The sequence below is a fragment of the Hirundo rustica genome, chromosome 3, assembly GCF_015227805.2.
Source record: "Hirundo rustica isolate bHirRus1 chromosome 3, bHirRus1.pri.v3, whole genome shotgun sequence".
NCBI lineage: Eukaryota > Metazoa > Chordata > Aves > Passeriformes > Hirundinidae > Hirundo > Hirundo rustica.
In genome coordinates this window covers 15,996,782-16,024,157 of record NC_053452.1, presented here as the reverse complement: position 1 = coordinate 16,024,157, position 27,376 = coordinate 15,996,782, and the positions used below count along the sequence as shown (strand labels likewise).

The 27,376-nt window shown below is 44.3% G+C and overlaps 1 protein-coding gene across 3 annotated transcripts in view; it reads left to right on the top strand.

The window, feature by feature from the left end:
• FOXN2 (forkhead box N2) overlaps nucleotides 1-17,602 on the top strand; it is a 29,671-nt gene extending 12,069 nt beyond the window's left edge. For 2 of the 3 annotated variants that reach the window (XM_040058522.2, XM_040058521.1), the window contains exons 3-6: nucleotides 6,482-6,606; nucleotides 10,170-10,234; nucleotides 13,262-13,330; nucleotides 13,786-17,602. In XM_040058522.2, the coding sequence (XP_039914456.1) occupies nucleotides 6,482-6,606; nucleotides 10,170-10,234; nucleotides 13,262-13,330; nucleotides 13,786-14,252 (726 nt within the window). In that variant the 3' untranslated portion in view covers nucleotides 14,253-17,602. The remainder of the gene's footprint in view (nucleotides 1-6,481; nucleotides 6,607-10,169; nucleotides 10,235-13,261; nucleotides 13,331-13,785) is intronic. The other variant, XM_058419800.1, reaches the window with a different exon arrangement.
• The last annotated feature ends 9,774 nt before the right edge of the window (nucleotides 17,603-27,376 follow it).

Sequence of the window (27,376 nt, the reverse complement as noted above, 5' to 3'; positions counted from 1 at the left end):
ACCTGCAATTGCAAAGGACTCTTGTTTCCATTTACTTACAATTTTGTTAGCCTGCAATAACTGGTCTGAAATTTCAGTTAACTCCCCTGAGATTTCTTCTTGATGAAGCCTCTTAAACTAGTGCTTTCTCTATTTTCCAGTGCTGAAATTCTGGAGTATGTTCCTCCTTCCCTGCTTTCCCAGCATGGCCATGGCTACAATCCCAGTGGCAAGCAGAAGAGATTATGGGATGCCCACCAGCTTCCCCGCTTGGCTAGCAGGGATGGTATCCCTCTGGGTGCAGATGTGGTCCCCTGCAAGGTGCCCTTGCTTGTGGGAGCACTGGATGTACATGGCTGAGTATTCCTCAGTCCCACAGCCTTCTCAAATATTAAATTGGCTCTTCCACTTGTGATCTCTTGTTACACTTAGCACAGCTCTAGCTTTCCAATAACCATATTAAATCCTGCATTTAATGGACTGTAATGCTTTAACATCTGTCATAAGATATGTGTCTCTGTGTGGTGCAGGCACTTTTTAAAGTCAAGGATGCTCTTTTTCTTTACAAGTTCTTTCTTCTTATGATTTATATGATTTTACTAGTGACATTCTTCCTCCCTCACTCATTCCCCATCTTGTTTCTCAAATAGCTGGCTCTGACTTAAATAAACTAGCAAACCACATACTGAAAGTCAACAAACAAGTCCTATGCTTGGAGGTCAGACTCTGTGGTAGCAGGCTTGTTATCAGAAATGCCTGCAATTTCTGCAATGCTTGGAGTGCTGACAGCCTCTCACTGCAGAGAGGGGTCCTGGAGCTGTGTGGGCACTGGGAAGGACTGCGTTGTACTAATAGGACTGAACACCACTGCTTCTCAAAATTCCTGCTTTTGCATTAAATTGTTAGGGTGTTGTTTTCACAAGCAGCAGCTTTGCCCTGAAAGAAACGTGACTTTTTGCTGCAATGTGGCAAGTCCATTTAACCACCCCATTGCTGAATTCTGCTGAGTGTTAGGACGGGCTCTAAACATGGCTCAGGGTGCTGTAATGGGGTAACTGAGGTGCTCAAGCTGTCCCTGTGTGGAGGACTGGATCTGAGCAGGGGCCACACGCTGCTATAGTTGACAGAAGTGCTGTTAAAGACCTGGGTGAGTCTGTCCAAGGAGGATGATGTGAGTTTCAGAAAAATTAGGGCAGGAAGGGGAAATATAAATTGGTATGGGTTCCTTCTGTCTGTAGCTCTGCCCTTAGATGCTCTGATGTTTTCTGGCCTTGTGGGTTAGGAGTTCCCAGTCAACCCTGTTGTCTTGGCATTTGGGTGGCAGGAGCTTGACGCTGCCTGGTCCCCTGCTTACCCTGGCCTCTCCGTGAGTATTGCTGGGCTCAGAGGATGGCTTGCTGCTCCATGTGACTTATCTCGTCGGAAGACCAAAATGCAGAATATCTCCCACTGCTACCAGCAAGGTGATGCTGATGTGCTCTGTCAGTGGTTTCCCAGGGCTCCAGAAACTGCACAGCTCTGTAATTCTAAAGAACGGAAACCGTGCTTACCAAAAAACAAAACACCCCAAAAAAGTCCCTCCTGAAACTTTGCCGAAGCTTCCTCATTTCCAACAAACAGCAGTTCAGTCTTTACCCTCTGCCCTGCTTAGAAAAGGACCAGATGAGGGTACTGCTCCAAATTCTTCCTGTAAAGTAAGTCTGTGACGCACAGCAGCATGCCTGGACCCCATGGAGGTTGATCTGGCAGGTGATGGAAATTGTGCAGACCCCTTTGGATGAGCTTCTCATGTGTCACTTCTTGGAGCAAGCAGCAGTTGCTCCACAAGCTCATTTTGCTGATCCCCTTGCATGTAACCATGTGCTAGCCATGCCTCCGGGTGCTTCCCTTAAAGGGCAAGATAATTTTGCATGTTTTTCCTTTTTTTTCTATGTTAATGGCATTTTCTACTTCAAAGGGAGCACACAATCAGCTTTCTTCTATGCCAAGTGCCTGTGGAAACAGAAAGGTCCATGGCATGTTTTATCAGAGGAGCCTGGGTTTTTTGGTAGGGTCAGGGTATGAAGGGTTTTAAAGCCTTTCAAATGAATCTGAGCTCTTGTGTGGGGACAGTCTGAATATCTGACAGTAGGGGAGGGATGGTCTGTACCCCTGCATCCCTGGGTGGGCTCTGCTCCCTGACCCCTCCCTGGCTACTGCTGCTGGCTGTCAGCTGTGAAATCATCTCTTTGGGGTCAGGCAGCAAAAGAAGGAAGAGTCCGTCCTTGTCCTTGCCATAACACTGATATTTTGTTTGGGAGCGGAAGTGCACGTTGAAGGAAAGCTGATTTTTCCCCACCCACCCCCCTGAGCTGGCACTGCAGGGCAGTTTCAGGACACTTGCACTGGACTCATTTTGGCCGGTGCTGACGTGGAAGAATTGCTGCAGGAGCATGCTTACTGTGCCCTGATAGCTCTGGGCATTGTCCATAAAACCCTGCTGGAGCAGATCCGAGCAGAACATCCAAGGCACAAACAGGTGACCCCTCAGCACCAGCTCTCTTATTCTGCAGCTCTCCTTCCACCAGGCTGTGCCCCATCATGTTGCAGACGTAGCTCTGGATGGTCATAGCTGTGGCTGATTGTTCTGTGTATATATTTGCATCAGCCAGCTAAATACCTGCAGGCTGCAGGGGTTCAGGGGTCTAGGACAGCATCCAGCAGAGATTGGTGGGAGACTGTCCTTGCTTGGATCACTGGAAAAGATTATATGTTGTGATTTTTTTAAATGAATGATGCTGAAAGGAAGTAGGGTGCCTTGAGATGCCTCATGAAGCAGCATTACAGTCAAGAGGAGGAACTTCTTGTGCCATGGGATCAGGATGTGTGGACATTATCACTCTGCTAAAATACCGTTGCCTACTCTATGTGCACAGAGCACATTGCTGCTGGATCTAAGTGGTGTGTCATTTAGATGGTTGACCCCAGGTGACAGACCCATGAGCTCAATATGCTTTCTTTTAGAGCTGCAGTCAAGAACATGTCTGCAGTCAGCCAGGCAGATGAGATTTCCAGTGGGTCTCTGGTAATGGTGGTGATGAACAGCAAGGGGTGATGCTGGAGCAGTCCCAGGGACACCTGCTTGCCTTCCAGTGTTCCTGCTGTGGCCCTGGAGCCCCTGAAGATGTGGAGTGGGATTGATGTGCTCCTCAGAAGTCACAGCTAACACTCTTTGCATCTTAAGCACTGTCGTGCTGCCTTGGGTTTGGGGAGAGAGGCATCTACACTGTGATGTTGCTTTTTTTGAGGGAGCAGCATCTGCTCCACAGCACAGGAGGACCTCAAGTGAGAAGGGGTTTGGGGCTGAAAGCCATGAAGAGTCTCCATGCTCTTTGTTTAGGCTTGTTTTTATCATTATGGCATTGGGGATTATTCATTAATTGATGCTGGGGAGAAGAGGTATGAGGAGGAAGGATCAGCATCCACATCAAACATTAATTTGGCATGCCCCTGCTTGCAAGGATGTGGCCCTGCCACTGTTTCCTCTAGACGCTGGGAGTTACAGGGACTTGAATATCTTCAACGAATGTCCTTGTTTTGGTAAATAACGTGGTTAAGGTGTTTGTTTGTGGTTGTGTTTTTTGGATTTTTTTGGTTTTGGTTTTTTTTTGGTCAAGAGATGGTGATAAACAATCTGTGTAGCTTCTCAAGCATTTGGGCAAAGAACAGGGCAGGTCTCATCCATAAGCCTGTGGAGATAGGAGAGAGATGCCTTTTCTGTGGTAAACCTTTTGGTGAATGCATTTTATACCTCCCTCCACACAGAGAGTGTTTTCCAGTGGCTCACCTTGCTCAGGTGGGTGCAGCTGGCGAGCACTGTCCATCCCTGCTGGAGCCAGGGCTGCTGCCCAGGCGTGAAGCTCTTTGCAGCTCAGGGACACGTGCCTGCAGTGAGCCTGAGCCACCAGCACCGGCTGAGCTGCTCTGCTTTGCTTGCTCCTTGGGCTTTGCTCGCTGGACTGGTGGGGGACTGTGCTGGGATGGTGGTGAAGGATAAGGCTGGATCACGGGGGGCATTTTGTTTCCAACGCACATTTCTGTAATCCAGCCCTGTAATGCTTGGGGCCGGAAACTTACTGTCTTTACAAAAATAGCTCCAATGCTTCAAAAATGCAGGAGTTATTTTCCTCCTTTATTTTTGCCTAGATAAAATCCTGCAAAATCAAATTAGAAACATTAGACATGCAGAGAAGGTGATAGACCAAAAACTAATCTCAGAACTATATGGTTGCCCCTGTTTTGAGTTGCAGAGTAGGAAGAGCCTGGTGGGCTCTTTTCACTGACTCTGGATGGGTTTCTCTCTAGATCTTAAATAAAAGTTACACCTACATTTCATTCCAACACTTGCCTCACTGTTGAAATGAAATACTAACCTCCAAAGGCAATTTAGCATTTTAGAGTGGCCTGAATTAGTCCTTACTAGGAGAAATGGCACAGTCTGTTCTGACTTGTTTTAAAACTGGATATTGGTTCTGTGGCATGTCCAGCTCCAGCTGTGACACTTGATTTCAGACCTGGGCTGGACTCCTATCCCTGTCTTTGTTAAGCAGAGGGTGCAAGCAGAGCACAGGAGCAGCCCCATCATCCCCTCAGCTCAATGTCTACTTTTGGTATCTCCAAAGGTGGGTGGAAGTGTGGTTTCACATTACACATGACCCAAAGAAGAAGTAACCCTGTTTACTGCCTGTTGCATTGGATCTGTCAGTGTCTGGATGGCTTCAGGGTGTGCCCCGGTTCTGCTTGCTGTTGCAATACCCACCCAAAATCCTTGTGTTGTGTTGTCAGGGCAGCAAACTGGAGGAGTACCATGCTGGGAAGATCAAAGAAACTAACCTCGAGCAGCTCAACGGAATGAGGCATGAAGCAAAAGTGCTCACCTAAAGTAGCTGATAGAGCGTGTAGAGAAGTAGTTTGTGATCAGGGGGGGCTTCCTGCTGCTCCCTTGGGGCAACAGCCTCCAAACTATGAAGGGAGCAGGGGGAAAAACCCCAAGCCTGTTGGGCATGGTGGGGGCACTGGGGAAAGGGGTCTGGGAGAGGGTGCACTAAAAGGAATCAGGGTGTAAGTCTGTCACTGAGATGACAGAGTCAGTTGGGAGGATACCCCCTGTTAGTACTTAGGTGGCTAAATCATCCTGCCAGCCACCATGGCTGTTTTTTAATTAAAAGTAAGTATCTTACAGGCTGTGCTCAGTTTTAGCATGAAAAGCTAAGTATAAGGAAGATTCAGGCTAAAAAAATAACTTTGAGAGGTGCAGCAGCTCAGAAATCTTTGTTAAAGGCAGTGGCTTTACCTACAACTGCAGCTGCATCTCTTTCTCAGCTGGGGCTCTCCCTGGCTTGATTTTTCTCTATTGATAACAAGGTATTTCCTCTTCTCAGAAAACCCCTGTGACTTAAATCGAGCCACCGACTTACATGCTTTTTAAGTCCTTTTTAGTCTAGAGTAAGTGATGGCGTATCCATCCATAAATTGGTATTATTGCCCCCTATGATTCTGGCAGGAGGGGCCAGCTGGCTGCTGTGGGCTCGCAGGAGCTTCTCCATGAAGCTTGAGTTTCTGCTCTGGTATTTAACCCCCAAAAATCCTTTAGAAGTATCTCACTGTTCAGGTGTACAGCTGCCTCATCCTTCAACCATGTACATTTCCATTTCTAGAGCATCTGTTTCCCCCAAAAAACCTGGTGCTGCTATGTGCAGAGCTTTTAGCTGATCTGTCAGAACTGTTTTAAATTTCCTATTTAATTTTCTTCTTTAAGTTGCAAGAACTAGCAGGCTCAAAAAATAGGTTTTTAATTTAGTAAATTTGTGAAGAAAGCTTTGAGACAAACAAAAGGTGCTTTATCTGCCTTAAGTTTCAGTATACCAAATTTGATATCAAGAATGACTAGCACAGGGGTGCTTACATTGTTAGGTGCATCAAAAATACATTCATTAGGTTTTCAGATTTTGATAAAGTGGGAATAATCTATTTTGTAGCTGGGCATTGAGCAAGATCCTTTTCCAGGGTCATGTAAAGTTTAATGAGTATGTGTCTGTATCTCAACCAAGGGGAAGATGCTTTGGTTTCTTACCTAGAAACCTGTCAAAGAAAAGATTGCTGATCAGTTTGCTGGTGCCTGGATAGATCCTTAAACTCACAGCTGTGTTTATTAAGTGTTAAAATAAGGTTTACAGCATTTAGGTGACAAATGGGAATGGGGCTTTAGAGAAGGGGTTTTGGAGGTGCTATCCCAGCCTGCGAGATGGGTGCTTCCACAGTGTATGATGAGGGTCTCAGGACCATTTTCTCAGTTTTGGGACCATCCACGATGGAACTGCCTGTGGATGTTGTGCCTCAGCGGTGCGGTGGTGTGTGCCTGCACGCAGTCATCGCCCTGTGCTGCAGCTTGGGGATTTTAAATAAAAAGGACTGTACCAGCCTGGTCCTGCATTTTCTGATTTGCTGTGTTTCTTCCTTGCAGGTGAATGGAAAAGGGTCGTTGTGGTGCGTTGACCCGAAATATAAACCGAATCTTGTCCAAGCACTGAAAAAACAGCCTTTTTCCTCAGCACTTGCATTTTACACTCCGCCAGCGTCGCCACCCAGGTAGGTGAAGGTTCTCATCCAAACAGAACATTGGTGTTGCTCCAGGTAGCAGAGGGTGTTGAAGTGCTGCTACCTGCTGCCCCCCAAGAGCAGAATTGGAGTGGGCCTTAGGTGGGACCAGCTGGATGAGGTGGGGAGATGCAGTGAGCTCAGGCTTCCCAGATAGCAAAGCTGGGGTATGTCCAAGGCTCTTATTAAGTGTGGGAGAGTTTAAAAGGAGAAGGTGAGGGGTGTGCTGGCTGCTTTCTGGAGAGCCCAATTTCTCCAAGAGGGCAGGCAGTCCTGGGAACTGGAGCAAAATCTTCTTTCAAGCACAGTCCGTCAGAACTGTTCCAGGTGGTGCCTGGTGCTGCTCTGTGGAGGAGGTGGGTATCTTCTCCTGCAAGTCACTTGTCTGGATATAAAATGTATCCATTCTATTCTTTTGTCGAAAACAATGAATTTTCCACAGTCTGAAGTGCTGAGGTGCTGCTCTCAGAGGGTTGTTTTTCTCTGACTGTTTAAAAGCATTTTGCAGCAGAGATGGAAAAGACAGCCATAAATGTAGTCTGAGGTGGGGCATGCAAGGCTTCTGACACCAGGGCTTTCTTACCAACACATTTTAAGATTAGGCGATAAATTTTGGAGAATCTGAAGTCAAACTCATGTGTCCTGAGTAGAGGAAGAGGAGCAGCAGCTGGGTCAGCCTGTGGAGGCAGGAAGACAGAACGCAGAGGAGCACTTTGGGTGAGCTCAGTTCTGAGGAAGGCATGCGGCTGGTTTGTCTAGTTCAGGAAAGAATTTGGGTGAGATAAGAGGTAATTAAGGTGTCTGTACATTGTCCTATGCCTTAACCTTACTGCAAGGAGTTTCCTTAACAAACCAGAGGAACTGGGATTCCTAGAGCAGGATGTAAGACCGATAACACTGAGCAGACATTTCTCAGGGTCCAACAGGACGCTGACCCTGGGAGCTGGCACCCCTGTGGCCCAGCCCTTCGGGGCTCGAGATTTTTGTGTGGTGTGGCGTGGGCTTGGCCAGCGGGGTTCGTAACTCACAAGATATAACCAGTTGTCTCTGGTCTCTCTCTAGCCCAGGGCCATCCTGGGCTGGAACAAGCCAGGCAGAAGTATCCTGTTTTCCAGTTTTCTGTTGGAATTGGGAACATTTCTAAAATAACCCTGAAACATTTAAGTATTAGGGAATTGTCAGGTCAGAAGCTATGAGATGACTGATGGTGTTGCTTGGGGTTGATGAGAATAAAGATTATTGAAATGACTGTAATTGGGCTCTAGAAGATAATGGTTTTACAGGCTTTAATGTCTCTGTGTGAGGGTATGGACTTCTGGTTTTGGGTACAACTCAAGTGACGATTTGCTCCTTGAAAGCTTTAATGCTCTGTGTTAGCATAGCCAGACTTCAAAATGTAGAGGACAATAGGTGGGAAGGGACCTCTGGGCATTGTCTGTCCTGCCAGAGGTGCAGAGGATTGACAGAGTCAGCCTACGGCACGGTGTTCAGAGCCTTGACCAGTTAAGCTTTTACAGTCTCCAGGGTCTCCAAGATCAGTGCAGCTGAAGTTGTGTTAAGTGTGGTTTACTTAGCTTGGATAAATGCAGCATACCAAAATTAGGTGTGAGGAAGGAGGCATTTCATCTGCATGCTTAAGTACTTGGAAGATCAGGACATTAATTTGAAGCTGTTGTTTTTGGTAACTTTTTTTTTTTTTCTTTTACTGAAGGACTAGTCATACTTGCCAAGAATTACAAGGAAATCCTGGATCTAGTGAAGCCACATGGCAAAATTCCCACTGACTTCAACACGGGAAGGGGATTGCAGTGCTTGTAGTTACGAGTACAAGAAAATAAGATACAACATATTAAGATATCAAACTGCTCCCTAATGAAAGCTGGTTTATTTTCCTTCAGTAATAAAAAACAACTTATGTGACTTTCCATTACACAAAGAAAAACAGAATTACATTTTTTCCCTTTCCGTGCTTTGATTTGATTTAAATTCTGGCCTAATTTTGGGGAAGGGCCCCCAAGGATCTGCCTTGTTGTAGAGAGAGAGGAAGCCCAGAGGTTCAGCTGGAGAGAGGCTGAAATACTGTCCAAATTTATCTTCAGAGTGATCCTAAAATTCAGCTGCGACAAGTCTGAATTTTCCTGTGGGAAGACTGGTGTTCATGATTATTTTACAGTGTGTTTGTGGGGAGTATGCCTATCATTCAGCACGATTTTAAAATAAAATTTAGGCCGTTGCTTTGAGCAGAAGCTTTCCAAAACTGTAATCTGTGTCTAGTGACACTGAAATTTGTATTATCATAGATGATTGGCATCCCTGATGCATTTTATTTCTGCACAGCTTGTTCAACAAGTCACAGTGAAGCCCCTGGCTGCTTTCTGGTTCTAGTGCTACATGAGTTGCAGCCCTGGGGACAGCCACAGTCCTCATCTTGCTCATACCTTATGCATGGCTTGTCTTAATACCAGGCATTAATTTACTTTGGGGGAGCTCTATGTGGACATGATTTTTGAAGGATCTGAGCTTAGACAAAAGGATGATGATGTTTAGCATCTCTTTGTACAGTGGATCTAAGGGCTGTAAAGCCAGCCATTTTGGGTTAGACCATTGCTTTCCTTTAATTTTTTTTTTCCCCACCTATTTTTGGATCTGTTCCCTTTGCACTCCGTGGCTGCTACAAGAAAAGATACCAGACAGTGAACCCTAGTTTTGCACATTTTTCCCATTCAGTGAGGTTTCTCGTGCAGGTTGGGCTTGAAAATTCTGTCATCACCCTTCAGATTGTTCCAGTGGCACTATAAAAGATGCACATTGCTACATTTCATGCAATCTTAATAGTGTGTGCTATTTTTGTTGTAGTTGCTTCAAACTGCTCACTAATATGTTTATAATAAACTGAATAATTAGGGCTGGGTGTGTTGCAGAAAAAAACTCACGTGAAAGCTTTAATTTGCTCTTTATTTTGTGGGGGATTTAAGGGTTATTTGTCTGGTGCAAAGCTGGTCTGATTATGAAAAACCATCCTGGACAGCATCAGCTTTAAAATCAGCAGTTGTCTTGATTTGTTGTTTTTGTTTTCCTGCTCTTTCACAGGTCTTTGCCTATGACTTTTTGTTAATTTCCCACCACTGGTTGGAAAATTAAATGATCACATCTGGTCCCTACCTGTCCTCTGAGCATCCCTATATGGGTTAATGTTTTGTTCGTGTGTAGGTTTTATGTACTAAAAAATACATATCCTTGTTCAAAATCCAGCCTTTAGGCAGGTGTAGAAAATCTGTAGAAGTCAGTGACTCTTGCCGACAAGATTTTTGCTTCGTGTGTGCGTTTGGAGGTGTTTTCCAAACGCTTAAATGATGGCTCAAATAGTGCTACACAAGCTATGAACCAGTGCTGAGCCATCTACCGAGGGCAGCAGAAATTGCCTGCCTGCCTGTGGTAAATAGGGTTTGTTTTGTTTTTAGCCTTCTATGATCATAATATTGTGTCTGCTGTACTTGGTACAAATCCTTTGCCTAATCAGGGTTTGGCTGTGAGCTGTTGCATTTCTTTTTCAGTAGGTCGTCATCCCCTCACTACCTGCCTTCAGTCCTTCAGCAGAATCATGGCCGATCTCTCAAAGGTAAACTTTGAATCTCCCTTCACTCTCCTCCCCTGGTTTTGGTCACAAGCATGGACTGCAGCTCCGCTGATGTTGTCTGTGTCCCTGCTCTGAAGGGTCTGCCGGATGACGAAAACTCAGATGTACTACAATGCGTACGTGTGTTGTAGCAGCTACTCGTGTATTCATTTTAAATCCATGAGGTGAATTTCGAGGTGTAAATGGGGCCGTCTTGTTCTGACAACAAAACATTCAGCACATGCGTCACCAAGTATGACCTACTTAAAGAATAGTTCAGTGGAAAATGAATCTGGAATTCAGATCTCTTTATCGGTTTTATTGGAGACCAGGAACTGAGAACCAAAGGTAGCAAATGTTAGTGTATAAAACTTACGGTACCAAGGGGGAGATAGAAAGTGTGCTGGGGGTTGTAGCATTTCTTTTGAAGGAGCCAGTTGAGCACAGCTCTTGCACCTCGCTAATAAAGCTTAATTCGGCTTGTCCTAGAGAAAAGTAATAATAATTTTGGTTTTTAAGCGCCGAAAAGCGAACAGTACTCAATTTTTAAAGGGTTGACTCTAACAAAGTGTGTTGCAGAGGAGCGTTGTTACAGCTCTTTCAGCGGGATAGGGAAAGCACTGCCCGAGTGGGAGCTGAGCAGACACCCAGCTCCCTGATTTTGTTGGCTCAGTAGGCTTAGAGGTGAGAAGGTTGCTTTTAGTTTTTGGCCACAAGCCAGCAGCCTTGGTTAAGCAGCACAGCCGAGGCTTTTTGGAGACCAAGCAGCTGCCTGGCCCACAGGTGAGGATCGCCATGCACCCAGATGTGGTGGCACCTGGGTGGCGAGGAAACCTCCCTTGGCTGGCTGGCTGCTGCTGGATGTGGGATTCTCAGGGCTTGTTGGAGAACACAAGAAATCCCTCTCCTCCCAAGGATTTTGCTGGTGTGTCCTGTGACAGGTTTGGAGGTTGCCAGTCTGATGTTGCCTCTTCCATTTAGCTACACCAGAGGTGCCAAAATAATGACGGGTATCTGGTATCATTTAAATTTCTGCATGTGGGGGAGCCTGTTCAGCATTTCTCTGACATTAGAGGCAAAACATTCATGTTCCTGGGATCCCACAGGGAAGCTCTTGTGCAGATGAACAGAATTCCTTGTGATAAGGTGCTTCCTCAGCCATTCTGTTGGAGAAGCATAAATTTGAGAAATAACTGCACTGTTGAGAAGAGCAATCACAAAATAAGCCAAAGCACAGAGCAGTGTGACACAGTGACACAGAGCACTGCTAAGAAGCCACTGCAGAAATGCCTCTCCTCATTCTTTGGGAGTATTAAGGTACAGAAATACTCTTTGTAGGTAGTGATCCTGCATTGCATTAATGCCTCCGATTGCTTGTCATTTTAACAAGGTGGTGCTTATGTACCAACATCAGATGATAAAATTAAATGTCTGGGATAGCAAGTAAGGAATGGGAATATTTCACTTCTTGATTACACTGGTGGAGCAAAGTAATTCTTCACGCTTTATTTTTCTACTTATTTTTGTCAGTTGGGTGCATATAACCTATGAGTTCAGGGGCTCTGTTTCTGCCAAAGAAAGTCAAAGCAGAAGGAAAGAAAATAATAGTCCCATGAGTGCAATGGCGTAGAACCTAAAGCATGCTGGATTTAAAAAGAAAGGCATGGAAAACAAGGCGGGGGAAATGTTTATGTTTTGTAACCTGTGTTGGAAACAGCAGCTCAGTCCCCTTCCTTCCCATGTTGGTACAACATTCCCAAGGTGTCATGTTCTTCAAATTTCTCCTTGACTGACGGTGAAGTTAGGGAGGTTTATCAAGATGAGGAAGCCACGCTGACAACTCTGCAGTCCCTCTCCTAATATTACCCTCCCCTTAAATTCAGTAATACAGTTAATGCCTGTAATGTGGGGAAGAAAACAAATGCTATCAAAAACGTGGCATGATGTTTTGCTCATAACATTTCCCCCCCGCAGTTCCAGTTCAGGAGCACTGAAAGCCTGTTCTGCTTGCTGCTGGTCCCTTCCAGCCCTGTTCTCCACTCACTACTACATATGCTCATACCTACCTACTCCTCAGATGTGATCTGCTCTCAGACACCCAGGCTGTTGTGAGAGCTCACTGTCTCTCTGCTCCTGTTTTGCCTGGTTAGTCCACCATCTGTATTTCTCTCTGGTATAACGAGCATTCGTCATCCATTCCAGAAGTGGAGTTGATTGCAAAGAATGGATTGGATTTCCTCCTCTTTAAAGGGCACGAGCGTGTCCTGAAATGAGCGGGAAAGGCGTGCTTGTTTCTTTTCCCTTTCACCTTGTTCTGGTTAGAAATGTCACTCTCTTCCCTGTTATCCTCAAGGTGCCTTTCAGAAATGTAAGCAATCTCCTCTGCAAACGATGGCATTTTGCTGCAGTGCTTCTCACTGCAGCTGACAGTGCCACAATTCACCTCAACCTTTTCTACGTGCCTATTTATTATTTAGATCCCCCTGCTTTCTAGATTGAGCAGTTCAGTGCCCTCTCCCCCCTCGTAGTCTCAGTTTCTTCCATTTGACTTACTAGTGTGGAAAATTCTGCTGGAGGAGGGAGGTGTGCGGAATTAGTGCTGCGTTAATGGGCACGGCCGCTCTCAGCCTTGCACATTCACACAGCCAGGGTATGGAGCTGCTGAGGTGCTTTGCTGTGCCGTGTGTCTAATCTTTCTCTCCCAACTGGTACAAACAAAAGGCACTTGTTAAGTATAGCAACAGCATTGTCACATGAACGTCTAATTGTGTCACCGATTCTTGGCTTCAGTGAGTGCAACGTGAGAACTCAGCCTTTGAATGTCATAGTTAAGGTATGAGACTGATCTGGAACAGTGTTGAGCTGTACAAGGGTCGTGCTTTGTCTGAGTTTGTACATTCCCCCCCAGCCCTGCTCTTTGTTGTAAGCCAGTACAGGCAAATATATATCTGTGTATTCTTTGTATGTTTTAGAGACCTCATCTTGTCAGGCTTACCTGAGTTCTAACATTTTGCTGCTTCTGCTTCACAGAATCTGATATTGATGCTGCTACTGCAATGATGCTGTTAAATACTTCCATTCAACAAGGAATGCTGGACTGTAAGCATAAGCCATTTCACTCTTGTTTTTCTTCTCTACTCAGTAACTAAATACTTGATAAAATTTCAGGAAACAAGTATGGTCTAGTTTCCAAACAGTAAGAGTAGTCAAGAAGTATTTCTGGTTTAATTATTCTTTCATCTAGCATTGCGAGAGTTTTTTTAGAAGCAGCATTTTTTTTTTTATTTTCCCAGTTAATTCTGACTTTTTTCTGCAAAGTTCTATCCCTGCCCTCTCTGTGCTAGATAGTAAGAAGAGTTTTCTTGGCTACTTCTCTATTGCTCTAGCTCTTAGCTGAGGTTAGGCGGTGACTGTTGTCCTCTGCGGGTGACAGTAAACGGGCGCTTCGTGACTTGAAGTGCTGGAGTTCAGTTTCCCTGGCAGCCAGCCAGGCACAGGGCGCTCATGCTGCGGGCCATCTCCCTTTGCCTACTGACACGTCTCGTTCTCCACAGGTGAGAAACCTCAGCCTCTGAAGACGCCCAAGAAGAGGAGCTACGGCAGCGCGTTCAATCCTCCCGGCTCCGTGAGCCTGCAGGCGAACGACTGCGCGGCCGCCAACATCGATCCGAGCGAGGATCACAACTACAGCGCCAGCAGCATGGGCTCCCAGCGCTGCGCCTCCAGGTCCAGCGTGTCCTCGCTGTCCTCCCTGGACGAGGTGTACGAGTTCATTTCCAAGAGCAGCCACGAGGGCAGCGACGGCAGCGAGGGCTTCCACAGCGAGGTGGACACGGACGGGGACTATGAGGACGATCCTCTCGGGGACAGTGGCTATGCGTCCCAACCTTGTGTAGATACCTCTAAGGAAAGTCAGCCCAGCAAGAAAGTACTCGAGGAGCTGTGTCAGGAGATCGATGAGGAGCTGAAGGAAGCAGCAGGGTCCTCTGCTTCCACCTTGCTGGCATCCAAACGTGCTTGAGTTCCTTAATAAGTACTGCAAAGACCCACTGTCACAAGCAAAGGAAAAAATAATGTGTTTGTCAGTGTTGAATATATACATATATTTTTTTTAATTGTGGCAATACTCTTCTACTTTTGCCCTTCACAAGGGAGATCAAAGCCATAAAAGGACTCACTGCTTTTTTTTTATTATTATTTTTGGCTCAAACTATAATTTAGTCATTTATTTTTAAATCATCACCTAAAAAAGAAAATATTTAATCTTCTCAAATTAGAAGATATGCAATGACTTGTGAAAACCCAAAAGCATCCTTCTTAATGATCACTTTTTAATTTTTTTTTTTTCTTTTCAACAGTTGACTTTATTTTTTTTTTCAGAGATATGTTTGCTCAGATGCACACTGTGGATCATATTTACATCTCTGCTGGCCCCATCTGCAGAGGTGAATTTTGTTGTGTCTAAGGGCTCTGACTTCAATGTAAAGGATTCAAATTCATTTTGCAATAAGGAGATCCTCTATAATTCCTAGACATCCTTCAGCCAAAAATGGGTTTTTTTTTTGTGGTATGTTGAACATTATCCCTATTTTTCTTTTTAAAATGCAGTGGTGGTTACTTACATTCTTCCTGTAGATGATGCGTTTTGTTTTGTTTTTTCTTTTTTTTTTTAATTTTCTGTTCAAAAATGGGTAAGCAGTTCTGTTGGAGTGGGTTTTAACAGTTACTGTACATACAAGGATGCCTTAAGTATGTTGCAGAATTGTATACAGCTATCCAAGGTCATCTTTCCTCTTGCTGAAAGGTAGCATGATGTGCCATAAACGTTCTCACCAATGTGAAGCTACTGCTTCCACCAGGTGTTGGGCAAGCTGTGTGAAAATAAGGAGCAGAGCCACTTAGGAAACCAATGTCTACTGTTGAAAACAGTGGATTCAGCCAAAAGAATTCCTTAACCTTTCCCTAAGGGAGTATTTTCCTGGCTATTTGAATGCCTTTCTTAGACTAGAGTGGGTTTTTTTGCCCCTTTTTTCCTTTCTTTTTTTTTTTTCTTATTTGTCAGTCTCTTCATGAATCCTGTCCTAAACTGTCTGCTTACAATGCAAACACAGCCATGCTGCTGAAGGTCTGTTGCTCTGAGGGCCCATTCCAGTGCCTCTTGAAGACAACGGTGGTGCTCCTGCTGACTCAATGGCTGGTGGATCAAGCCTGAAGTATTTGAGGTTCTTTGTGTTTTTGAATTTAAAGCACAAACACTCGGAGAGAAAAAAAAAAGATGGCTTTTTGGTTTTTCTTGAGTTGTATTTTTTTCTCTTTTTCCAATTCAGTTTTAAGAATGATTTGTTTCTTGAAAGGGAAGGAAAATACCTTGCTTCATTCCTGCTTTGTGTGAGCACCTGTTAGCCTACACCTGTAACAGGGCAACGTGTGTGCAGCCGTGTGTGAGCGTGTGTTTTCTGGCTGCCACAAGTGCTGCATTTGCCAATTAGATCTGATACTGGATGTGTTACCGATGAGTAGTAGGGGTAAAACTCGCCATTCAAAGGAAAAGTAAGTACCAACGCAGTGGTTCTTAGGATTTCACGAGCTGAAGGTGTGAATGCTTGGTGGAACTGCTTCTTCTTGCTCATGGGTTGCTTTTGAACTCTCATGGGAAACTGCGCAGGGCAGAGCTTGTGTCAGTGTGAAAAGGAGGATTCACAGAAAGGAGGATGCGCAGAAATACAGTGAGCAGCCTGAGGTTTTGCTCGGTGCCATGATTTCAGTTTCACACTGTTGAAGAGGGGTGCTGCCTGGCTCCTGCTGACGTGGTTGCAGCTTTCTCTAGCTTCCAGTGAAAGCTGGATCGAGGTCCAGGTATTCTGGAGGCTGTGTTCATAGTCAGCTCCGTATTTGATTTGGTTCTGAAATATTTTTTGCCTCAGATAAAATCTGAGGAGGTTGATACTTACTGGGAGTGTGGCTGTGCTGCTGTTAACCCTGAAGCTGGTGTTAATGACTTCAGCATATCTGAAGGATTGGGATGCTAACAATGCGTTTGATCACCGTATGCAGTGACCAGTGAGAACCAGTTACTGATCAGCAATTAGCAGCGAAAGCTGCATCCCATCCACCCTTACAGATGGGAGAACTGGAGTTGTGGGAGGGGGGAGCAGTCGCAGCCTCTCCCTGGGACACAGAGCAGTGCAGCAGGGCCGTGCTCCTCTGCTCCTCCTGCTTTGCTGTCTTCCCTCTCTGCTGCCAAAGGGGAAGGCAGATGAGCTGTGCCCCTGCCCCGTCCCAGGTGTTGTCCCAGACCTCTGCCCGCACGTTTGGCAGCAAAGGCCGACGGCTCAGTTGTGGAACACCTCTCTTGGCAGGGGGAGAAGAGCTGCCCTTCCTTTCTCTTACATATCTGTCAGGTTCGGGTTTGTTTGCCACCTCAGTTAGAGACCCCGGTGTATATAGTATAAATGGAGTATAATTAAAAGTTATTTTGATTGCTGGGCTTTGGGTTTTTTTAGTGACATATGTAAAATGTTGACGCCAATGGTTGACTTGGATACATTTTGGCAAGAGAAGTATTAATGAGCCACATTCAGTTCTTTAAATGCAGTGAAGACGTGTATGAGACCTGTGTTCGTGGGAGGTTGCTCTGTTCAGGGTAAATCTGATGTGATTACTACACTGGCTTTTCAGATTCCGGTCCTAAATTACTGATCTGCAGTCGTCACATCAAACATTTTAAAATCCAGCTGTAAAATGGAAGTTGTGTGGTTTGCAACTTTTCATCAGCCTGAAAAGTACAAGCTTTAATTAAAGCAAAGTATACTCATACACGTTAATAATGGTGTGGTCAAAATATTTATTGAAAAGAAAAGGTAAAATATTTTAAATGTTGCACCTGCTATTTTATCTTAAAGCACATTCTTCACACCTAACTGCCAGTGCCATTATCAAGTCTGTTTTATAAATGTACATTTCTTCAAACTAAAAAGTGCATAATTAAAAGTATTATGTTACTGCCATATAGTGATATAAAACATTTTATAATTGCCAATTCATTGTAACTATTATTTATTTAAAAGTGAATTGTAAGAATGCTTTCTGATCAAATGAACCAGAGTTGTTATTAAACCATTCCCGTTAGCTTGTTTCTAATGTAGCATAAGCAGTGTCCTTGGGTTTGTTTAGAATAATTTTGCCAGTAGGTGACCAATTCTAACCCTTTTTCCTCTGGTTTAGTCCTTTACCCGTTTTAAAGACGATTTACAAAAATTTAGTTTTTTGTATGCTAATCTCTGTTAATTAAAATGTTTATAAATTTTATTTTTACCAAAGAGATGCAATTCATTATGACAAAATATTGCAGAATAAACTTTGTTTTATAACATTTGTGACTTTTCTGCCCACATTTTTCATTCAGATGATCAAAGGGGCTTTTCTAAAATAAACAGCATTGCAAACAGAAAGCGCTGTGTTCTCTCTTTGTCTGCACACCCTGGCTCTGGCCTCAGATCACGCTGAATATTCCACCTTCCCATTTAAACTTCTTCCACCAGTCTGGAGTAGTGTGAAAAGCCTAATGTGTGATTCATTGTGGGTTGGTCAAGATGTTTGCATGCATGTGGAAGTCATCTGTGAAATTTCTATCAGTCCGTAGCAGGATTTGCTTACAGTCACATCCATCCATAGCTGGCCCCTAATGTTTGAAGAGCATCTAATTAAGGCCAAGGTTTCACCCTTTAACCTGGAACCTAAGGAATGTTCTGACACCTTGGAAATTGCTGAAACGCTACTGCCTAACTTCTGCCCTCCTGTGCAAAGCACTTGTTTAAACAGAAATAACTTGAATCTTTTGCTGATGAAACATATGTGATTATTTGCCGTTCTGTGCCTGTATTGCTGTGAACAAGTTGCTTGGTTGAGACTCAAAAGATCAACAGCCTAGTACAGGACAGGTAAATTTTAAAAATGAGTCCCTGGATGAAGCAGCATAATTCTTGTTTGGGTTTTTTTTCAGTGCTTACTTTCTCTAGGTAATGATTTGTGGTGTCTGTTGGTTCTTTGTATAGAAGGCCTTATGGAAAGCACACAGGTGGGAATAACCCATCTAACTAGCAAGGATAATATTCCCCCTCTCATTTTATACCTCAGCTTGCTGCTCCTGGGCCAGCTTTTCTCAGATGCACACACATGGTGTGTGCCTTTCCAGTGCCCAAGAGGCAGAAACACCAGAGCAGGAAAACAAGAAGGTGACATGATGTTTATCTCTATTAAAAACACACATTGGTCCATCTCTTGTATTTTTGTTTAACTCACTGGTATCGCTGAGTTAAGCTTGCTCTCTAGAGTCTGATGACAATACAACTTTCTCAGTACTCCAAGTGATAACAGTAGATGTTAACAAAGACTTGTTTTATTGCCATATCTACTAAAATTTAAATCACACATTACAGAATATATATATATATATATATGTGTGTGTGCTATTAATATATTTGATTTAGTGTTCATCTTAATAGACTAATAAGATAACAATTGCTCTAATTAGTTTGGACAAAATCATAGCCATGTATCATATGTTAATGATACCTTTCTAATTGTTATTCAGTATATTATTCTGAGAACCTTGAGCTCGTTAAATTTCCCAGGAGTGTTTTCCTCTGTTATGACTTTGCTGGAAATTATCCTCTGTATGGAGCCACAACTCTCAAAGCATTAACTGAAGCAATTATGTACTTACACCAGCTGTATGTTAAGGACAGTTGTTGAAGAAATACCTAATAGATTAGATATATTTGGAAAAATGGTCGTCTAAGTTTGACACAGACTATGGTTATTCTTTCACAGGTTTTGAGGTTACAGGTACCTGTAAGTGTTCTTATTTTGCGTAGTCTGAGTGAGTGCATGTAGCTTAGAGATAATTACATAGTAGTCCAGCAGTGCTGTAACTGTGAACTTTCCCAGCATATTTATCCATAAAAATCTTCCCCGTTTTTACCCATGAGGGTGGTTCTTGCATCTGGGAAGGTAAAGCAATATCAGCTCTGCTTGAATTTCCAGTCTTCAGATTGGTTGGGGCTTTTTTCTCCGCTTTCCTCTAGAAGGCTCCCCTGAAAGCTGTCTGCTCTTACCGTAGTAAACTTTTTAGAGCTGACATAAAATTACTACCTACCCTCTGCCAGGGTTCGTTTAAACAGCTCTTCGTTAAACAGCGGCATGTTTATTTTCCTATTGCATCAGTACAAAAGCAATCATTTCCCTCCTTAGACTCTTGACTTGTTAAACAAAGCAGAATTATTTGTTTTCCGCTTGGAAGACATGATCTTCGTTCCTCTTAACCGCTTTTCTGTACCTCAGTTCCAGGCTGAAGTCAGCCTGCTGGCACATGCATGAGAAGAGTGAAAGCCATTCTAGAATCCTCTTCTTTTTAAATCTGGCCTTAATATTTCCCTGCTTTTGCAGCACTCTTGCCTGCATGGCCTTCACCTGCTCACATGCCGTTGACTAATCCTATTATCAACTAATATGTCCCTATCTTTGTTCTTCTCCATTACTGCCAAATGGTGAGGCCCCAGTCAGCAGGAAATTTGGTAGTTCATGACCTGGAAGTTGATTTTAATGAGATCTGTCATGATCTCTGTGATCCCTCCCGGTGACCTTCCTGCTCACCAGGAGCAACTTTTTGGCACAGCCTGCCCAAAATAAAGAAAGAAGGACCTGTCCGTGCTCTTTCAATGTTCAGAGAAGGATTTCCAGTGTCCTAAATCTGGGTATGTCTACCTGAGTGTTGGTTTTGTGCTGGTTTCCATAATCTTAATTTCCTCGATATCTTGACTCTCCAGGCCCTAATGGGCAGTGTAATAGGTTGGAATGAATACCCAATTTCTGTATCCATTCCAGAGGTGCTGATAGCAGTTCAGAATCTCGGTATTTTCATACTTAGAAATGCAGGGTGGTTCCTATCAGACTAACCTCAGATGCCCTAAAGCTTATGTGCTTTAGAGTTTCTAGGCAGATATTCAGAAAAATCTCTGTAGGTGCCTGTGCCAACCTTAACACAGCATCACTTTGAAAAACTGATTTTGTGCCTCAAGGGCTTTTTAAAAAAAAATTAATTAACTTTGTTTCTTGGTTCCTTACTAAAATCCAGTAGGTTCCCAGTTGTTACAAGTGCTAACATTAGCTCAGCGAACAGAGTTTTTGGTTATTTTCAGTAAGGGTACATTTTATTCTTTCTCACTGGCTTTGTGCATGTTTTCTAAACTGCTGGTGGAGGTTTCACTGCTCTGAATACACTCAGGCCTCCACAAATAGCAGGCATTTTGCTTTTCTTTTGGCTCTCAGTAATTTAAAATGTATAATCTCCACCTGTTGAGTTTGGCTGTGATGTGCTGGCTGACACGTCCCACTGTTCTGCGCAGGCTCTTCCCTGGGTCAGGTGAGGTGCGGGCAGAGCTGAGCCATTCCAAAAGAGAAGATGTTTCCTTAAATCTCTGGGTATTAACTCGAGTGCAATCGTGTTGGCCGCTACCTTAAAATATGATGTCACCTTGCCCCAATCACAGCCCATTTTCTGTGAGCATGATGTGAACTCCCCAGAGAAGCATCCTCTGAGTGACAGCAGCATCCCGTGCAGCTGTTGCTAAGCAACAAGATTCGGCTTTCAGCAGGATCTAATTTTAAAGTATTTAACCCTAGATCTGTCAAGGTTCATTATTTCCAGTGTGCTGGTTAATCCCTACTTGTTGGTGCCCAACTGCACAAATGCTCTGCTCCTCATAGTGGTGCTGTTTTATTTATCACAGATAATGTTTCAGGATGAAGAGAAGCAAAAACGCCCCAGGTAGAGCTCGATACCAAATTTCATTTTAGCTCCGATCTATACACATAAATATGGGACACAATTAGAGGTGAAAATCCTGCATTGTTGTTCTGGGAATCTTCCCTTCTTTGCTGGCTTGTGCGAGTGGCTCACCTATGCTTTCCTTCTAATGAATGCTGGATTTCAAGTCAATAAGTGCTGGTGGTAATTAAGCTTCAATTTTTAGTAATATTATGTGTCCTTTTGTTTCTTGCTGTATTTCATCTAGATTAAGAAGCTCGTTGTTTTACCTAAAGGCATTTGAAAAAAATTATGTAATTTTGAAATTTAAGGGGGTTTTAATACAGGAGAACTTTAATTCTTTTAAATAATTACTGACAATGAAGTTCTGCAGAGTTTTGTTTGGGTTTTTTGTGGTTTTTTTGGTTTGTGGGGGTTTTTTTTGTTTGTTTGTTTTGTTTTGTTTTGTTTCTTGTGGGGGTTGTTTGGTGTGGCTTTTTTTTTTTTTTTTTTTTTTTTTTTTTTTAATAGTTATCTGAATTATATTTGATTCTAAAATGTACAGGCCTGGAATGCTACTTAGGTATTTTACAAAAACAAACAAACAAACGAAAACAAAAAAATTCTGACCAGCTCTGTCACTCTTTGATTAATTACACGTTCCTGTAAGTGCACTCGAATTCACTGCTACCTTCTTAACGTGATATCTCACTCAGCTGAGATAATGCTGCTGTAACTGATCAGTATCATAAAAACAACAACAAAAGAGAAAACACTAAGAACTACACAAGCCCTTCCTCACCCCAAATGCATCAAAATTAAAAAAATAAAACATATAGATTATTCATATTTTAAATGCTAATATAGTTAATCTCAGCCTCATAATCCCACCTAGGATTCTTCCTCTTCCCATTGTTAGAGTTGAAAACTGACACGACATTGCTCCTCATGCTGTCTCTCCTTCCCAGTTCATACTAATCTGCAAAGACAAACCTGTCCCTACCAAGGCACTTTTTTCAGTGGTCAATTTGATTGGGATACTCTCCTGCTGCCTTTTATTCTTCCACCACTCCAAGTTCTTGTTCCAATCGCTGGGCTGGTGCTGCCCAAAAAAACTGTTTATTGGCATCCTCCTCCTGTGTGGTGTGTTGTGCCTTCTCCCTGTGCTGTCAGCGAGGAGCCCTGCCCCACGTGTCCTCCATCCCTCTTCTTTTTACATCCCAGTCATTACACACCAAAGACCTGGCTTTAGCTCATTCCAAAAGTCCAAATTATTCCAAGAGGTACCACAGTCCTTTTAAAAATAATAAAAGTTAGATCATGAACAGGAATAATTCTGATTAAAATGTTCCCTAAACTCTTGGTATCCTTCCTCTGCTCATGTGTCTGTCTCTGGAGAGAAGACAAACCCACGACATCTTTGCTGCAGTAACAGCTCCAGGTTTGTGGATGTTCCTTGGATGGGTAAGTCAAGACTTCTTTCCAAGGCTTGCAGATCTGTATCACAACTGGGGTACATGAGAGAGCATCCGCTTCTCACTCCATAATCTTCACAATGTTCCTCCTCCATTATTTCTTTCTCTATGAAATCAGGCAATTTGTCTCTGGGGTTTTAATGTATATTGCTTTTATTTTTCTTTCTCCAGCAAACTCTGGAATCTCAGTGTGGGCAGTTCTAGCCAGGCTGAGGTTCCTCAACTGTGGCCCCTGCAAGCATGAAGAAAAGCAAGAAACGAGGCTGTAGAAGATGTACAGACCTTCAACAAAAGATGGCAGAGCTAGGGAAGAGGTTTCATTTCCCTGGAGAGGAGGAATTTCACATCCAAAAAAAAAAAAAAAAAAAAAAAAAAAAGAGCAAACCCCAAACTTTTAGAGCTGTTACTAAGTTCTGCTGTTTTATGGAGTGAGTATCAGTAAAGATTTGCTGTGGAGGAACAGCAGTTCCTGCTGTTGCACCCAGAGCAGGTATGTGTTGTACCCATGTGGAACATGAGCTGCAAAGTTCAACTCTGACTTATCACAGGCAGCTGCCTGCTCAGTCTTTCCATCTTCTCGTCATCAGCAATTTCTTTCTGTACAAAGGCACTGCTCCCCTGGCCATGCACACACCCTATAGATGACTCAAGCTATTTAACCTATGGGCTGGGAAGGGACATGAGAGAGAGAGAGAGAGAGAGAGAGACTTGTTCTCATTTCTATTTTTAAATTCTATGGAAACACTGAAATTATGATAATGAATAGAATAATAATTCAACTTCTCTGTGACGCGCATTTTCTGTACATACTTTTTTTTTCTACTTGCCTTTTTTTTTTTTTTAATCAGAGCAATCAGGTTTTGACGAGGTGAAAGGTTATTTGTAACGAGCAGTTTGTTACAATCACCACGCGAAATAACGAGCATTCATGGTGAGCACACATCCTGCTGTTCAGACTTGCCGTTGCTACGATAACAGAAACAAAACACCAGTTTCGGGTGTTCGCAGCTTCTGAGGATGTGGTTTATGTGCTGCTTGTGATAGTCTGATGACTGAAGATGGCTCTCTTCCAATCATCTTCGAATTTTTCCTGTCTCTTAGAAACCCTTTTGTTGTGAATACTTGTGAGGACATAAGTGATGACAATGAAGTTTATTTTCCCAAAGCACAGAAAACATCCTGGATAATCTGAAATATGTGCTTTGTTTATTTCTTTACCTGCACCTATTCCCGAGGTCTGTGAGTACAAGTTCTGACTAATAAGACAGAGGGGAAGACATGGTTTGAGCAGGGAAAGGAGGACAAATGAGCTTGAAAATAGGATGGTTTTGAAACAATCACTGCAATTCTTAAATAAATTGGTTGTCTCGAGACAGCACCTAGAATTCAACACCCATTGTACTAGCTGCTGAGCACAGGCACTAGGGAAGGACAGCCTCGTTACATGGTCTATTCTTTGCTCTCTGTTCTCCCCCACGGAAACAAAAATGCCATGAGTGTTAGGAGGGATTCCTTTGCTCCACTCATCATGTTTGAGCTTGCATTAACTCTGCTGCCATAACCTGTATTTATATTCTCGTGGGTGTGTTACAGAAGGCAGAATTTTGGGGGTCCTGTGGCAACCACGCCACACCGCTTGGCATTCCACTCCCATGAGCTCTTTCACTCCAAACTTGTGACAAGAGGAGCAGTCCCTTGCAATTACTGAGTCAGTGCTGTGGAAGTCTCACGACACCACGCTGCGGTGACACATCCCTGGGCTGCAGTGCTGGGACAGCCTTGCTCTCCAGGGAGAGGTGAGAATTAAGGATGTACTTGCAAGGAAACAGAACAATGAAGGCATTTTTTTCACAGCTGATGTTTGGGGAAGTAGCACTTGCAGCTGCCACGGCAAATCAAAAGGATGAATCTGAGAATTTCCTGCGAAAGAGTGAAAAAAAACCCCAACCAACAAACAAACAAACAAACAAACTTTTGTCACCTGTATTTTTAGGGAAATTTGCTGAGGCTCTTTGCCAAGAACCACCATGGGATAATTGATAAATTACAAGGTTGTATGATCCTGACATTATAGGGACTCTGGGATCCATGAGAAACTGGGCAAGAGACAGTACCACTTCAAAACACAAGAGGCTAGCCTGATGCTTAAATACTGCTGGAGTAGGGCTGTTCTGGTGAGCCTAAAAGTCCTTCAGCCAGCTCTCAGCTTTAAAGCAGCAAAAGCACACAGCTTTTATTTGCTCCTTTCACTTGTTTCAAGCAACTGGCATTGCCTCCTATGATAAATGCCCTATATGATGCACACTTGGGTCTTGCCACTCTGGGTGGACGTGGGCAGAAAAATTCTGTGCTCTTCTACTTTGAGTACTTGCTGCCCAGTCAGGAACAGAGCTGTTGTCAGCGGGGAAGCAATTCGTCCTGCCACAGCTAGGCACTGTAATTCCCTGAGCTCCATCTCCCAGCTTTCAGCTGTGAAACCTCTCTGCCAGCCTTCACTGCACCAGAGAGAAGGAGAAAACTGCATCACAAAAGCATATTTGAAGGCAGCACAAACCAGGGAGTACTTGCAAAGTGTGTTCAAAGTATTTCAGTGTAACATTTCAATGAAAGATACATCCTAGAAAATGCAAACCTAAAAGTACAGATTGGAGTCAAATGTAAAGACTTTAATAATTTTCCTATAAAAAATTCACTGCACTGACATATAAGGATATGCCATGGAAGGCATGCTGCTCTTAACCCTGATGTGCAGCAATTGCAAACCCCATTTACTTCGTTCGAAAACCTCTGTAGGAGATGTAAAATGGAGTGGAAAGAGATGTGTATCTGCTCTAATAGTTAAAAATGAAAGCTTCCTTATTTCTTATTCCAGGATTGCTGTTTAAGCTCTTCTGGTCAAGCAGATCAGCAGCAAGATCATTTGAATGAATGATGACAGTGTGTGTTTTGCCTACCTCCCCTTTTATACTTCCTAAAAACTCACAGTGCTGTTGTTGGCAATAGGGATCAGCAATGTGTCCTCCAACATTAAGACTTCCTGTGGAGATACAAACATGTTTACTAATTTGGCCCGTGTCATATTTAGGGCTTGCCCTAAACAGTGGACTATTGTGACAACCAAAAGAACAGCACGCACAACACACCATCAAAGCCTCAAGACTAGGAAAAAATTAGCTTCCGTTACTGGCACCTTCTATCCACTCCTACTTAAGGGGAACAAAGACAAAAGGAGGTAACAAAATGATGATTTATCACCTCTAGCACTACCCACTACTGAGGAATAGCTGTGAAGACACAGTGCTGAAATCAAGTGGAAAAAAATGATACCATGGAAACTGAACAAAAATAATAATTTGCTGCTACCTCTCTGTCCTAGACCAGGAAGCCCTTAACCTGCAAATTGCCAGATGCTCAGCATATACTGGTGAAGTCTCATCCCATTTTTGCCTTATTACTCTTTTCATTACACATCTGTTTCCAGTCATGCTCAGGAAAAAAAAAAAATCTGCATTGGCTGAGTACCTGGCAGGACCAAATACACCTTTTATACACCTTTTATAATGTTTTCAGTTTCCACTTGAAGTGTTCTGATGGTATATGCACGTCTAAATATTTGGCCAGTCTGAGGATAAAGAAGCAAATAGGGGAAAAGTAGCAGAGCCTCAGTAGTCTCTAAAGGATGGCTGAATGCTGGAGAAGCTCAAAGGTGGCTCTGAAACAGAGACCTACATGCTGGAGAGAAGAGAGCAAAGAAAGGTCCCCCAGGAAAACACTGGGTGCAGATACCCAGAATCACTAAATCACAGAGTTGTTGGGATTGGAAGAGACCTCAGGAGAGCATCCATTCCAACCCTTCTGCCAAGGCAGGGTCACCTGGAGCAGGTGCCACACGAGCGTGTTCAGGTGGGGTCTGAACGTCACCAGGGAGGGAGACTCCACAACCTCGCTGGGCAGCTGTGCCAGTGCTCTGCCACCCTCAATGTAAAACTCTTCTTTGTGCTGAGTGGAACTTCTTGTGTCTTAGCTTACAGAGATTGCTCCTCGTCCTGTCACTGGGCACCACTGAGAAAAGTCTGGCACCATCCTCTTGGCACTTTGAGATATTTATATGCACTGATGAGATCTCCTCTCAGTGATGCCCCAGACTGCGGAACTCGAGTTTCGGCAGCTTGAGAGGGCACTGCACGATCCGGGATCCACCCCTGTTCTCCTCCATTAGGATATAATGGATATACTCAGTATCTCCGTCAGTTAGGATACAGGGGCTGGAGGCTGTAGGGAGATCCGAGCGCCGGCACTGACACCCGCTGCGAGCTATGGGAAGTCACGCCTTTTGTTCCATTGAGGCCCCTATGGGCCCGCAAATACCCGCGGCTGCCTCCGTTTCTGTGCGTGTCGCGAGTCCCGGGGCTCCCCCTAGCGACAGCGCTGCCGGGCGGGGAGCCGCGGGACCGGCGGCGGAACGGTGCCTAGGCAGGGATGGCGCCGGCACACCGGAGCATCGCTCGCCACCCCCCCATCGCGATTGTCACGACATAAACCCGCAGCCCCGCTCGCGGACGAAGCTTTTTGGGTGGGGCGGCGCCCCGTAGCCCTGGGGCTGCGCGCGGCCCCGCAGCCGTTGCCGCGGCAACGGGTGGCGGCGGCGAGCGCCTCGCCGGTGTCACGTGACTCGACCCTCCCGCAGCCTCGCAGCCCCGCCCCCCCTCCCGCCGCCATCTTGAAAGTTGCGTCAAGATGGTGGCGCCGGAGGCTTAAGGTTCTACCTCCCGCCCCGCGCACGGCGCAGTTACGTCATCACGTTCCCGCCGCCCTGAACCCGGAAGTGCGTCTTCCCATTCGCGGGCGTGCGGGGCCGGCCGG